We start from the raw sequence: 14,218 nt of genomic DNA, 5'->3' as shown, positions 1-14,218 counted from the left end.
CCAGGAGCAGCCACTGCACTCCAGTCTGGGTGACAGAGTGAGACTCCAACTCAAAAAAGAAAAAATCAACAAAATTGATAAATATTTTACCCTGATATCAAAATCACACAAAGACATCACAAGAAAACTATAGAACAATAGATCTTTAAATATAGATGCAAATTTTTCTCAAAAACATACTAGCACACCAAATCCAGCATCATATCTTAAAAGATTATATACTGTGACCAAGTGATTTATCCCAGGAATTAAAAATAGAACTAGAAGGCAATATGATAACAGTCATTTATGATAAACCCATAGCTAACAGCATACTTGATGAAATACTGAATGTTTTTCCCCAAAGATCGGAAACAAGACAAGTGACTCTTGCCAAGACAATCTTAAAAATAAATAAATAAATAAGTTAAGCTGGGCTCAGTGGCTCAGCCTGTAATCCCATGCTTTGGGAGGCTGAGGTGAGTGGATTGCTTGAGCCCACGGGTTCGAGACCTGCCTGGGCAACTTGGCGAGACCTCTTCTCTACAATAAATAAATAAATAAATCAGCCGGGCACGGTAGCGCATGCCTGTAATTCTGGCTACTCGGAAAGCTGAGGCGGAAGGATCGCCGGAGCCCAGCAGGTCAAGGCTGCGGTGGCCGGGAGCGGCCACTGCACTCCAGTCTGGGTGACAGAGTGAGACTCCAACTCAAAAAAAAAAAAAATTAATAAGTTAGAGCAGTCATATATCCCAATTTCAAAATTTACTACAAAGCTATAATAATCAAGACAATATGGTACTGTCATAGGACAAATATATGCATTGATAAGATAAAACTGAGAGTTCAGAAAAAACCATTACATTTACAATTAATTAATTGATTTTTCAACAAGGGGGCTAAGAGAGTTTAGTGAGGAAAGAACAGTCTTTTCGACAAATGATATGGGAAAAACTAGCTATCCACATACCAAAAAATGAAGTTAGTCCTCTACCTCACACCATATACAAAAATTATCTCAAAATGGATCGGAGCTAAAACTCTTAGAAGAAAAACTAAGGGCAGGGCATGGCATGGTGGGTCATGCCTGTAATCTCAGCACTTTGAAGTGCTGAGGAGGGAGGATTGTTTGAGCTCAGGAGTTCAAGACCAGCCTCGGCAACAAAAAACTAACCAGGCATTGTGGTGTGCCCCGGGAGTCCCAGCTACTCAGGGGACTGAGACGGGAGGATCACCTGAGCCCGGGAGGTTGAGGCTGCAGTGAGCCATGATCATGCCACTGCACTCCAGCCTGAGCGACAAAGTAAGACCTTGACTCAAAAAAATTCAATTAAATTAATTGTAGGACTAAATCTTCATGGACTTAAATTAGGTAACAGTTTCTTAGATATGACAGTGACTAAAGAAAAATAAATTGAACAACATTGAAAATTTCGTGCTTCAAAGGACACCATCAAGAAAGTGAAAAGATGATCCGAAGCATGGGGAAAAAATTTACAAATATATATCTGATAAGGAATTGTACCCAGAATATTAAAAAAAAACCCTAGCCGGGCTCAGTGGCTCAGCCTGTAATCCCACGCCTTCGGGAGGCTGAGGTAAGTGGATTGCCCGAGCCCGCGATTTCGAGACCCACCTGGGCAGGCAAGACCTCATCTCTACAATAAAATCAAAAACTTAACCGGGCATGGTGGCATGCACCTGTAATTCCGGCTACTCGGAAGGCTAAGGTGGAAGGATCGCCGGAGCCCAGCAGGTTGAGGCTGCGGTGGCCAGGAGTGGCCACTGCACTCCAGTCTGGGCGACAGAGTGAAAAAAAAAACTCTTACAACTCAACAATTAAAAAAACAAATCTCCATATATATATATATATATATATATATAAATATATATATTTGTTGTTGTTGTTGTTATTTAGTTTTTATTTCTCTTCAATCCAACTAGACATGGAAGGGAATAAGGAAAATATGGAACCCAAAGAATTGTAGCGAGAACACAAAGGTTATAGGGATACTGCGAGCAAACGGGATGGAGGGGGTGCTCTCCTGAGTTACAGAAGGAATGATCTGGTAGTTTAAGATAAAACAAGTCAAATTTATTAGAGTTGTCCACAGTCAGCAATGGTGATCTTCTTGCTGGTCTTGCCATTCTTGGACCCAAAGCCCTTCATGGCTTGTCCAACATTCATGCCCTCTTTCACCTTGCCAAAAACCACATGCTTGCCATCCAACCATTCAGTCTTAGTAGTGCAGATGAAAAACTGGGAACTGTTTGTGTTGGGTCCAGCATTTGCCATGGACAAGGTGCCGGGACCTGTATGCTTCAAGATGAAGTTCTCATCATCAAATTTCTCCCCATAGATGGACTTGCCGCCAGTGCCATTATGGCATGTAAAGTCACCACCCTGGCACATAAACCCTGGAATCATTCTGTGAAAGCAGGAAGCCTTATAACCGAATCCTTTCTCTCCAGTGCTCAGAGCACGAAAGTTCTCTGCTGTCTTTGGAACTTTGTCTGCAAACAGCTTGAAGGAGACGCGGCCCAAGGGCTCACCGTCAAGGGTGACGTCGAAGAACACGGTGGGGTTGACCATGGCTGATGGGAAAAGGCTCAAGGCGGCGGCGTCTTCAAAGCCCCAAATATTTTAAATAGGCAAAGGATTTGAATAGATATTTCTCCAAAGAAAATATACAAATGGTCAATATGCTTATGAAAAGATGCTCAGCATCAGTGTTCACCAGAAAAAAATTACAAAACAAAACCACAATGAGATACCACTTCATACCCACTAGGATGGCTGGGATCAGACAGATGGACAAGAACAAGTTGAGTAAGGATGTGGAACCCTTGCCTGTTGTTGATGGGCGCATACAATGATGCAGTTGCTTTAGAAAACAATCTGACAGTTTCTCAAAATTTTAAACACATAATTACCATTTGACTCAACAATTCCGCTCCTGGGCATACACCCAAGAAAAATAAAAGGATATGTCCACACAAAATCTTGTACACAAGTATTCCTAACAGTATCGTTCATAGTAGCTAAAAACTGGAAACAACCCAAATGTCCGCCTGATGATAGATAAACAAAATGGGATATAGCCATACAATGGAATAGTATTCAGCCATAAAAAGAAATGAAGAATTGATCCATACCTCAGCATGGATGAACTTTAAAAATGTGCTAACTGAAAGAAGCTGGGTGGGAAGGCCACATATGGTAGACTTCTATTTATGCGAAATATCCAGAAAGTAGATTTGTGGTTGCCAGGGACTGTCGGCAGGAAGGGAAGGGAGATGGGGGTCATTATGATTACAAGTCTTTGGGAGTATGAGAAAAATGTTCTAAAAGTGATTGTGGTAATGGTTGCACAGTTCTGTGAATATACCCCCCAAAAATGAATTCTACACTTTAAAAAAGGGAAAAAAAGAGTACATATTATGGTATGTGGATTACATCTCAATAAAACTGTCATTGGCCAGGCATGGTGGCTCACACCTGTAATTCCTAGCACTTGGGAGGCCAAAGCAAGCAAATAAGGCGGGAGGATTGCTTGAGTCCAGGAGTTCAAGACCAACCTGGGCAACATAGCAAGACCTCGTCTCTACAAAAAAACAAACAAACAAAAAAGAGCAGAGGGGAGTGGGGAGCCTGACATGGTAGTGTGTACCTTGTAGTCCCAGCTACTCGGGAAGCTGAGGTGGAAGGATCACCTAAGCCCAGGAAGTCAAGGCTGCAGTGACCCATGATCGTGCCACTGCATTCCAGCCTGGGTGACAGAGTGAGATCTTGACTCAAAAAAACAAATAAAATAAAAAATAAATAAAATAAAGCTGTCTGTCATTAAAAAGAGGGAAAGGAAAAGAAAAGCAAAAAGATACATTCCGGGACATCACTTCCCTTCTACTTTCCAACACGTGCCAGTGCCTCCCAGACCTCCCCAGAAGTCAGAAGGAAAGTAGTTTAGGAAATGAAGCCCTTCGTGACACTGAGCAGGCCAAGGGAAGGATGGGGACACTCTTCCTCTCATCTCTGACTCCCCAGCATCTAACCCACGGTCTGGCCCATGATATCCGTGCTATAAACATTTGCTGAATCAGTAAATGGCCTTTAGTCTCGGTTCTGCCAGGTGGCACAGGGGGCTTTTTGAATGTAAATAACCTAATGATTCAGGCTCCTATGACCAGCGACTGGTGCTGTCACCCTCCGTCACCTTTCTCATAACCCTTTGTGTCAAAAGGCACTAGAGAGGCCCTACGTAAAGCAGTGAGGGCTGGAAGGAGGAGCAGGGGTGGGAGGGGCGGGGAAGGGGTGGCTCCTCTCACTACTTAAAAGGGGCTCATGCCACCACTTCCTCCCCAGACAGGGGTAGTGCGAGGCCGGGCACAGCCTTCCTGTGTGGTTTCACCGCCCAGAGAGCATCATGGACCTGGGTGAGTACACCTCCTCATATGAGAGGGAACCGTTCCAGGGGATTGGACACCCAGACTGACCCTGTGGAATGGGGGTGCAGGATGGCGGTGGGAGGCATGGGGGGTGAGGCTCTCGGAAAAATTGAGTCTGGTTGGGTGGGCATCGGTGGCTGCTTCCAGAGCAGCCCCCTTGTTGTCCTAGGAAGGGTGCACCTGTCCTTTCAGACCTGGGGAAGGGGGTAACCTTCCTGGTGTCAGGAAGGAGAAGTGGCCCAAGGTCACTTCTTTCTAAAACAGCGAGAACCTAAGAAAGAGACGGGGCTGGGCTTGACAATCTGGGCAGAGCCTGTTCTCAGCTTGGGGGTGATGGGCAAAGCCCTCTGGGACCAGTTTCAACATGGGGACATTCTCCCCAGAGGCTCAGGACTCTCCATTCGCTCTGTGATTCCTGCTTTTCTGCCCCGCTACCTCGGGGCTTGAATCCCTGGCCTCTTGGGGCCGTGAGAAAGAGCAAATTAAAGGTGACCGTGCTGTGTGAATGGAACGGTGCCGTGCACACGCGAGCTGCGGTTGTTTTCTCTCTGCACATCCTACTGGTTTTGCTCCGGCTTGGCCGTTGCCCCTTGCAAGTTGAGGAGTGGGAGGACAACATGAAACGGGAAGGCGAGGGGTGCTCATCTTGGAGAAGTCAGCACTGCCCCTGCCCCTGCCCCTGAGCAAACCTCCCGTGCTCCACCAGGCACAGGCAGACAACTCTGCGCTTTCGAAAGCCCCACCTCTGGCCCAACCTCAATCCTGACTAGAGGGGGTTCTGAGTGGTCCATCCAACTCCAGACACCTCATCTATGAATCTCACCTGTCGACTCAGACCCAGCTGAGGCTAAGAAGGCCAGTTTCCTAGATGGCTCGTCTTGCCAGCAAGCAAAGCACCACGGCGGCCTCAAAGCCGCAAGGGGTTGGCTTTAAAAAGTGAAGGTTCCCCGGTGCTGGCCTCACACCCCTCCCCACCACACCACAGCCGCCTTGACTTCATGCCTTCCTCCCTACCTGCCCTGAACCCTGGGTCTGGACCCAGCAAACACTGCGAAAGGCTTAGGGTGGCCACCCTCTCACTGACTGTGAACTCCTGGAAGGCGGGGTCCGATACTTTCATTGCTGCCTCCCTGGATGCTTTGAGGACGTACATGGAAAATGTTTGTAGGATGAATGAATGAGTCAATGGTATGAGTCAATGGTATCAAGAACTCCATAGATTTTAGTTTTTGAAAATCTCTTCCATCTTCCTCTCTTCCCAGCCAGACTGTCCTTTAATCCCGCTCCCCAGACATCTGCTCCCTTTGCCCCTGACCATAGTCCCAGGGTGCAGACATCATGCAGATATCAAGGAGACCCTTCCCAGTCTAGAGGTCAGTTCCAGGAAGGACACCGAGCAGTGGCTCTGTGGTGTGTGCACTGCTGGATGTTTGGAAGCAGCTCCCCAGGGTAAAGGAAAGGCCCTGGATTTGTAGCGCTTGCCAATTTCCGTAGTGTAAATTCTCCCGCCCTCACGGATTTCGAGCCATCACATGACTGAACAGGGCATTGGGAAGAATGCACAGTTGGCTCAACGAGCCCGTGCTCTGTCTCCAGGACACCATGGTCTATCTCCCCCCAAGACTGGTCTTAGGGTGCTAGACGTCTCAGCTTGGATGCGGGGAGGGAGGGCAACTTCTGCTCCAGGAGGAAGGGATGCTCCCACTCCTTCACTCCACAGCCAAACCCAAAATAATGGCAGGAGCCCTAACGATCATACCCAGAATGCTGGTAGGAGGGGAAGCCACTGACGAGCTTTGCTCAAAACGGGCGCTTGGCCGTTGGTGGGGAGTGTGGGTCTCCAAGGAACTGTTGTTCGGCTCTTCATCTGCCCATCAGGGAGCAAGAGGTGGGTGAGAAGGCAGAGTTTCTGTTACACAAAATGAAAACTCTGAAGCAGGGCTGAGCTGGCCCCTTTCACGATTTGAATGAGCAGCTCTGAGGCACCCGCCCCGCCTTTGAGCCATGAGGCCAAAGAGCTCGGTCGAAATTCTCAAAAGCAAAGCCGAGAGAAAGGAGCTCGTGAGAGACGCGTACCCGCAGCTCAGCCATGCATAGTGGCAGAGGGAGAGGCTGAAAGAATTTGAGGCCAATCCCTCCCGGCCTTCCGCCTTCTGGAAGCCTGCCTGGGGAGGAAAGGAGCGAACGCTGCCACCTGGGGTATCCATTGGAAAAACCCCTTCTCTCTGCTTGGTACTTTCTTCCAGCCAACCTTCATTGCTGGAGGACTACGGTCTGGTGGGGGGAGAGACACCTTAGGTCACTAAGCCATTTCAGCAGAGGGAGAGACAATGTTGACAGGGTCAAGGGCAAGACAAGAAGGGAATAGTGAACATGGGTCAGAGAGGTATTCAGGGTGGGCTTTGAGGGGTGTGTAGGAGTTATCAAGCCAGATGAGAAGGAGCCAGGGGCCCAGGACGTGGCAGGGGTGGCAAACTATTGCCATCAGAGGCCAAGAAGGTAGGAGAGGGAAGGGGCATAAGGTCTAGGAAGTGGAGGGGAGGGGAGTGAGCCAGACAGGCCCCACCTAAAGGCACTCAGATCTGATGTCTTAAAAACTCCACACCACCAAGCAGGTTGTCCTGGGGATGGTCAGCTCCGACAAATGACATAAGACAGGAGAGAAACAAGCTGAAGGCGGGGTGGAGAGGCTAACCATGCCAAGGAGGAAGACGGGAGGGAGGCCACGGGCACAGCAGGCCAGATCCTGAGAACTCTGTGTGGCTTCCCAGAGGAGGCTGGACTTTATCTTGAAGGCCACGGGGTGGAGGAGAGGCAGTGAAGATTTTTGTTTTTCGACTGGGTGGATTAAAGGAGGAGACTGTGTTTTGGAAGGCGCTCTGTGGCAGCAAAGGGACAGCAAAGCCCATGTCAGGGCAGAGGTGGGGTCAGCTCCAAGGAGTGTCAGGGATAGAAGGAGCAGAAGCAGGTACATTGGCGTGAGGGGTGGATTCCAGTCATGCTCCTTGAAGTATCCTGCACATGGCAGGGTCCCCAAAGACCTTACAAGCCCACGCTTTGTTGTCCCATTCAGTCCATCTCTTAGCAGCTGTGTGGTCCCAGGTATTTGGTTTAAACTCTCTGGGCCTCTGTGTTCTGGAATTTGTCATGAGAAGCACCAGGGGTAGCTCACACAATGTTATGAGGAAGAAATACCTAAAGACTAAGCAGAAGCACAAAAGAGTAATCAGGAGTGTGGTTTCCGGGGTCAAAGGGTTTAAAGCCCAGGACTGGCCTGTTGTGTGACTCTAAGAAAGTTACTACTCTTGCCATGCTGTGCTTTCGTTTCCTCAATGGTAAGTGGGGATGATAATAGCACTTACCTCATGGGGCTTTGTGAGGATAAAGTGAGATTGTGCGTGCAGATGGTTTAGCGCGTAGTGAGAGCTCGATAGATGTGGATCCTGTCACTAGATGTGGCAGTTGATATTGTAGTGACGACAAGGTCCTACCAGCTCTCACCCATCCCCTAGTCTGCAAAGGCATCCACCGGGCCACTCACCTCGTCTCCAGATCTCCCCCTGCTTTCTGTCTTCTTCTTCTCCCTTCCTCCTGCCCCAAAAAGAGAAGAGAGAGAAAAAAGAGAGAGGAAGAAGCTTGGAGTGGCTCTTGGGGCCCGGCTGATGGCCACTATGATTTCCTGGGCAGCCTGGAGGGCCTGGAAAAATATGGGGGGGAAATTTCAGGGGAGAAAGCAGGCCTGCAATTCCCTCCTCCCCGACAGGAAGTTTCTCACGCTGGGGGCTCGGTTTGGAGTTATAGGGAATTTTCTTTTTGTGATGATCATTACTGAAAACTCAGGAACTCAGAAAACACCCAGCATCTAGGTCAACCACCCCATAACCCCCGAGACTCCCAATTTCATTGATCTCACCCAAGCCACTGCCGACAACCAGTTGCTTTATGACTTTGTAACAGACAAGAACGATCTGACTCACGGCCACTGACCAAGCACCCAGGCCACACACCAGAGTTCCCCTGAGTTCCCTGCTACCTTTCTTGAAAACCACCTGTCCTGGACCTACAAGACCCCTGCTCATGCACCATCTCCAACACACCTGGACTGAGAAGTCACCTACACACACACACACACACACACACACACACACACACAGCAGCAGCAGCAGTAGCAGCAGCAGCAGCAGCAACAGGAATGGGGCAGAGCCTGGGAGGAGGAGTCATCAACAGAGTAAAACAGAAACACAATTCTTGCTCTTCAAATCTCACCCATTCTGACTTATCAAAACTTTGAGGTTTCTCATTTCTTCCTGAGAGTCAGAGTGGGCTTTCTCTAGAGTAACCGAAAGACATTTACATGCTTAAAGAAACCTCGAGCACCAGGCTCAGGCTCGGTGGCTCAGCCTGTAATCCCGCGCCTTGGGAGGCTGAGGTGAGTGGATTGCCCGAGCCCGCGGGTTCGAGACCCGCCTGGACAACTTGGCGAGACCTCATCTCTACAATAAATAAAAAAATCAACCAGGTGTGGCAGCACGCGCCTGTAATTCTGACTATTCGGAAGGCTGAGGCGGAAGGATCGCCGGAGCCCAGCAGGTCAAGGCTGTGGTGGCCAGGAGCAGCCACTGCACTCCAGCCTGGGCGACAGAGTGAGACTCCAACTCAAAAAAAAGAAAAGAAACCTCGAGCACTTGACATCAGGATGAGTCGGTGAAGGATGGGTGGTGCTTTGAACCCTGAAGAGTGTGGCTGAGCATAGCCACGTGGACTCAAGCTGGGGGGGGGCTTAATTCAGTGAGAAGGGGGGGAGTGGGAGGGGAGAGCCATGCTGCTACCAGGAGCCATGCCCAGCAGACAGAAAATGTTCAGGCACAGGCTGGGGATATTGAGACCGTGGGTGCCTGCCCCCAGAAATAGAAGATGCAGCCAGGAAGGCAGGTTTGTGCAGACAGTGGAAGGCTTGACTGACAGGCCAGGTGTTAGGGGCTGCATCTTTAGGGCTGGGTAAAGAGAGCCCCAAGGATTTAGGGGGAAGTCACAGGGGGAGTTGGCATCAGAGCTGAGCATTAGGAGGACATGACTAGCAGTAGTATGGGGGATAGTTTACTTGAAATAGGGGGGAAACACCTGTTTACTTATGTGGACTGATACCCTTCCTCCTTCCCGGAGGAACTCCCAAGCCCAGAATCCCCCTGGTCACACAACCCCAGGAACACATGAACTCACGGCAACCTGGGTGCCGTGTAGCGAGGTTTCCAGCAGATGGTGCTGTGGCCAAGGATACGAGGAGATTCCCCAGCCTCCAGAAGGCCCCCAGCCTGGGGTCCCAGGCATTTCCTGTCCCCACGAGACCAAGCTGCAACGGGCCTGCGCGTCCTGCCTTAGTACTCACTCAGGGCATCGCAGTTACTGACACCCCTGTGACGACGGAGGGTCAGAGCACCAGGTGGGGGCCGCAGGGGGGAGCAGGCACAACTCCTGCCCCGTGGCTGCTCCCAGGTTGGTAAGTGACATAAGACTCAGCTGCAAAGCTGAACTGAGCTGGTCCAGGTCTGGTGCTAACCTGGGATCCCATCTGCCACTCAGACGCAAGGAGAGCCTTCTGACCTTAAGAGCATGTCCCTCCCCCGAGTTGACCTGACCTCCCTTCTACCCCTTACCCAAGGCCTCCGATTAGAACACAAGTTAGAGAGAAATTGTATGCACACATTTCAACTCCCTCCAAAAAAGTAGTTACATCAGGGAATAGCCTCCGTCCTGCACATGGCCACAGGGCACCGTGCCCTCCTTGTCCTCCAGGCCACCTTGATGTTCCATCACTTGCAAGAAAGACAAGCACTCATTTATTCATTCCTTTCTTTGTTTATCATTCATTTATTCATGAGCACACAAACACCAGGCACCTCCTGGATTCCAGGCCTGCTCTACGTAGAAGGGGAGAGGTCCCCGTCCCCAAGGCAGGCCAAGGCACAGGCCCCATAAACACGCCGTCAGTACTGTATGAGCACTGTCCAGGGAGGGAATGTTGTGGAGCCGATGAGTCCCTGCCGCACCCCCCTGTCGTAATCCAGTAAGTAGCTCCCCCCTCCACCCAGCCCTGTGGAATTGTCCCGTCTCCTCAGCCCCTCTTGCTCAAGAGACACTCAGGCTTTGTGCGTGGTGGTTGTCCAATCACCTGGATGCCAGGAAAATGCTCCCCCGGCCAGCAGCTCCTGACACCAAAGCAGTGCAGAACACGTGCACACGCGCCCCCCACCACGGCTCGCTCTTGTGGACAAGGCACTCGGCCCGAGAGTCAGGGTGGGTTTGAGGCTCAGCCGCGAGGGGTGTTCTGGGTGAGAGAGGCCTTCCCGGCCCGAGGAGCAGCCCAGATGGGCCCCGAAGGGGGGGCGGCCAGACTGCCCGCATCTGATGCTGCTTCTTTCTGGGACCTGGGAGTGGAGGAGGATAAGAGGGAGGTGAGGACAGGGATGCTGGGCAGCGGGCCAGGTGTTCAAAGGCACAATCTGGTTCTGATGTTCTCTTTCAGCAAATGCGGGGCCTGGAGCTTGGAGGAGACGTCCCCCCACCTCCCACTCCCACCCCCACCACCTCTCCCCTCTGCCGCTTGCTTTAATAACAAAGCGTTGTCCCTGCCAAGCAATAACTTTCTCGCCTTGTCTCTCCTACAGGGAAACCAATGAAAAACGTGCTGGTGGTGGCTCTCCTTGTCGTTTTCCAGGTGAGGTTTTCAGCCAAGAAAAGGTCCGTTCCCTCCTCCACATCTCCCCCATCCCCCAAAGGGTGGGGAGTGGGGCATTTGCTAGAAGATGACAGAGAACCCAGAGGTAAACCCACCTGCCATTCATTAAGCTGATGGCCGCCCCCTCTATCTGTTGAGTGACCCTGGAGAGCCACAGATGGTTTCTGAACTTCCTTTACTCCACTTAGATTAAAACATAGGGGGAAATACCTTACCACCTTCCCCACCCCACCTCCGATCTCCCCACTCAGGAGACAGGAACACAGACTCTGAGTTCTTGGAGAGAGAAGTGCTGCAAACAGCAAGGGGTTTTGCACACGTGCACACACGCCCAAGTATGTAAGAGCCACACGTGAGCTGAGAAAAGAACCCTGGGTCTGGCGACCAGGTTTCTAGCCAATCGCTCCAAAGCCGTCTCCCCCCAGCTTTCAGCCAAAGGCGCCCCTCACAGTCCCAGTTTTCATTTGCGAAATGGAGACACATCCAGCCTCCCCGTGAGGACAGGGAAGAAAGGCTGGGGCCCACGGATGGGGGGGGGGCTGGACGGATGGGGTGGGGGCTGGACAGAGCACAGACTTTCCAGCAAGCCTGAACTCTGAAGGGACAAAGACACCCCCCACCCCCGCCTTACAAGGTTCCATCTCTCAATCCCAAAAATGGAGACAGAAAGCGTGCCCCACCCAGTGCTGGAGTTAGAAGAATCTGCGTAACTCTCAGTATCAACTTTCCCCCATTTGCTGGAGGTGGGGGCTCTTGGAGTGGGAGCAGGGGGCCCAGCTGAGCCAGAGTTGGAGAGGCAGTGCTTCAGAATGCGGCTCGTCCCTGGGTCTGGAGGCCAGAGGGGCAACTTTCCAGGAGCTCCGGCCAGAGGCAGGCCCCAAGCTGGGCACTGTTCCCACAACCCCATCCCGGAGGCCCCCCGGAGATTGGGCTGCAGCCCAAGGCCTGGCCCCCTTCCCCATCCCTGCTCCCTCCCTCTCGCCCCTGTCCCCAGGACTCTGAGGGGTTGTACTGCTGGCAGTGGAGGCTGGAAGTCTGGGGGGGTGAGGGCGGCTGAGGCCCATTCTCCTTTCACGTGGGGAGGGGTACTCAGGGCAGGATGTGTGAGGCCCGCAGGCTGCAGAGATGACAAGGCTGGTGGGGAGGGGAGGAGGCAGGACTGGGGGGTGGGGAACACACTTCCCAGAGGCTGGGAGCACTCCCTCGCAAAAGGCTCAGGCCCCCTCGTGTCCAGGGACCCTGAACCTAAGGCCTGGCCATGGCTGGGCCGGCCGAGGCAGCCAGCCTCCTCCAGGGCTCCCAGGCCTCAGCCATGCCTGGACGAGGGCAAGGGGTTGCCACTGACTAGCAGTGCCCAAAGAAAGGGTTCCTGGACATCATCTTGTCCTCACCCTGTCCCCAAGCAGGACAGCGATGAATCTAGAACTTGGAAGTGAGAAAGACAGACCAAGATGCGGTTAGTCCCTCTGGTCCCGAGTGCATAAAAACTCATGACGGTTGAGGTCCTAAGTCCAGTTTCTGGAGGAAGAACCATGAGGCTCCCAAGGCCTGTCTTCCAGCCCAGCTCCCTGCCCCGCATGAGCCCAGCCCACCTGTCGCTGTGTGCAGAGGCAGGCGCAGCACATACACCCTGTCCTTCATTGATAAAATCACAGCAGGCTGCTGAACCTTCCCGGGCCCTGCAGGCAGGCTAAAAAAAGCCCCAGCAGCTGAGCCCTGCTGATTGGGATCATGCCGGAAGAGAGAGGTGGGGGGGAACGGGTGGGAGCACAGAGGGAGAGTGGGGGAGAGCGCTGCACTTCCTTCCAGGGACACAGCTGCTGAGGAGGCCGCTCCATTCACACTGGGGCACTTGGGCTGGCGTTACTGGTGCTCCTGTCCTGCCCCCGGCTACTCTACAGACCCCAGGAATCTCGTGTCTTAGGGTCACCCGCCACCCATGAGCACAGCAGTGTGCCTCATATCCAGGGCTTCCGGCCTCTTAAGGAAAGAATCTGCCTTCCTCTCTTCCCCCTCTAGGCCCCAGGCAGATTTCTCTGTCCAAATAGGGGTATTTTATAAGCCCCCCGGAAAACTCCACTAGCTTCTAAAGGCGATTCAGGAGGAAAGACACATGTTCCTGCTCTCATGGAGTCTCCAGAGGCAAAAGAAAGGCCCCATGGAGGTGACACGGTGCTGGAACCCAGGCTAGGGATCTCACCACAACCACATCAAGGAACTAGGACTCATCCCCATTTCACAGACGGGAACACTGAGGCTCAGAGGGAGGGAATGGGTTTAGCCAGCTCAAGGCTCATCTGGTCCCAAAGCCCAGGTTATTTCTTTTTTTTTTGAGTTGGAGTCTCACTCTGTCGCCACTCCCGGCCACTGCAGCCTCGACCTGCTGGGCTCCGGCGATCCTTCTGCCTCAACCTTCCAAGTAGCTGGAATGTCAGACGCGCGCTACCACGCCCGGCTAATTTTTTGATTTATTGTAAAGATGAGGTCTCACCAAGTTGCCCAGGCAGGTCTCGAACCCACAGGCTCAGGCAATTCATTCACCTCAGCCTCCCAAGGCGTGGAATTACAGGCTGAGCCACCAAGACCAGCTTGCCCAGGTTATTTCTAGTCCACCGTCAGCACATGTAAGGGCTAGTATCTCAGAGCTGGCAAAACCTTGCTTCTTAGTAGTAGAAATGCAGGGTCTCAGGTCTCACCCCAGCCTACTGAGTCAGAATAGATATTTTAGCAAGGTTAACCAGGTGATTCATGTGGAAGTTAAAATTTGAGAAACATTGATTTCCAACCAAAAGAAATCACTTGGAGCTGGGCTCGGTGGCTCAGCCTGTAATCCCGCACCTTTGGGAGGCTGAGGTGAGTGGATTGCCTGAACCCGTGGGTTCAAGACCCGCCTGGGCAGGTGAGAACTCATCTCTACAATAAAATAAAAAAATCAGCCGGGCGTGGTAGCGTGTACCTGTAATTCTGACTTACTCAGAAGACTGAGGCGGAAGGATCACCGGAGCCCAGCAGGTCGAGGCTGCGGTGGCCGGGAGCGGCCCTGCCTCCAGTCTGGGT

General features: G+C 51.9%; 2 protein-coding genes across 4 annotated transcripts in view; one reads left to right on the top strand and one right to left on the bottom strand.

The window, feature by feature from the left end:
• Positions 1 to 1,913: 1,913 nt before the first annotated feature.
• On the bottom strand, positions 1,914 to 2,572 carry LOC110595442 (peptidyl-prolyl cis-trans isomerase A-like). The gene has a single exon (XM_021711253.1). It carries the CDS (start codon positions 2,570 to 2,572, stop codon positions 2,078 to 2,080), a length of 495 nt encoding a protein of 164 aa, XP_021566928.1. The 3' UTR covers positions 1,914 to 2,077.
• Positions 2,573 to 4,328: 1,756 nt separating this feature from the next.
• The window catches only part of CCR7 (C-C motif chemokine receptor 7), a 12,005-nt gene continuing 2,115 nt past the window's right edge, over positions 4,329 to 14,218 (top strand). The window contains exons 1-3 of one of the 3 annotated variants that reach the window (XM_021711249.1): positions 4,353 to 4,413; positions 5,209 to 5,210; positions 11,091 to 11,140. In XM_021711249.1, the coding sequence (XP_021566924.1) occupies positions 11,099 to 11,140 (42 nt within the window). In that variant the 5' untranslated portion in view covers positions 4,353 to 4,413; positions 5,209 to 5,210; positions 11,091 to 11,098. Of the gene's footprint in view, positions 4,414 to 5,208; positions 5,211 to 11,090; positions 11,141 to 14,218 lie in introns of all 3 variants that reach the window. The other 2 variants (XM_008055810.1, XM_021711250.1) reach the window with 2 other exon arrangements.

Source organism: Carlito syrichta, unplaced genomic scaffold, assembly GCF_000164805.1.
Source record: "Carlito syrichta isolate Samal-C Ts95f unplaced genomic scaffold, Tarsius_syrichta-2.0.1 Scaffold301957, whole genome shotgun sequence".
Taxonomy (NCBI): Eukaryota; Metazoa; Chordata; class Mammalia; order Primates; family Tarsiidae; genus Carlito; species Carlito syrichta.
This window is presented reverse-complemented; position numbering and strand designations above follow the sequence as displayed.

Excerpts from the sequence above, each read along its gene's own strand:
- LOC110595442 (XM_021711253.1), bottom strand. The coding sequence starts at position 2,572 with ATGGTCAACCCCACCGTGTTCTTCGACGTCACCCTTGACGGTGAGCCC.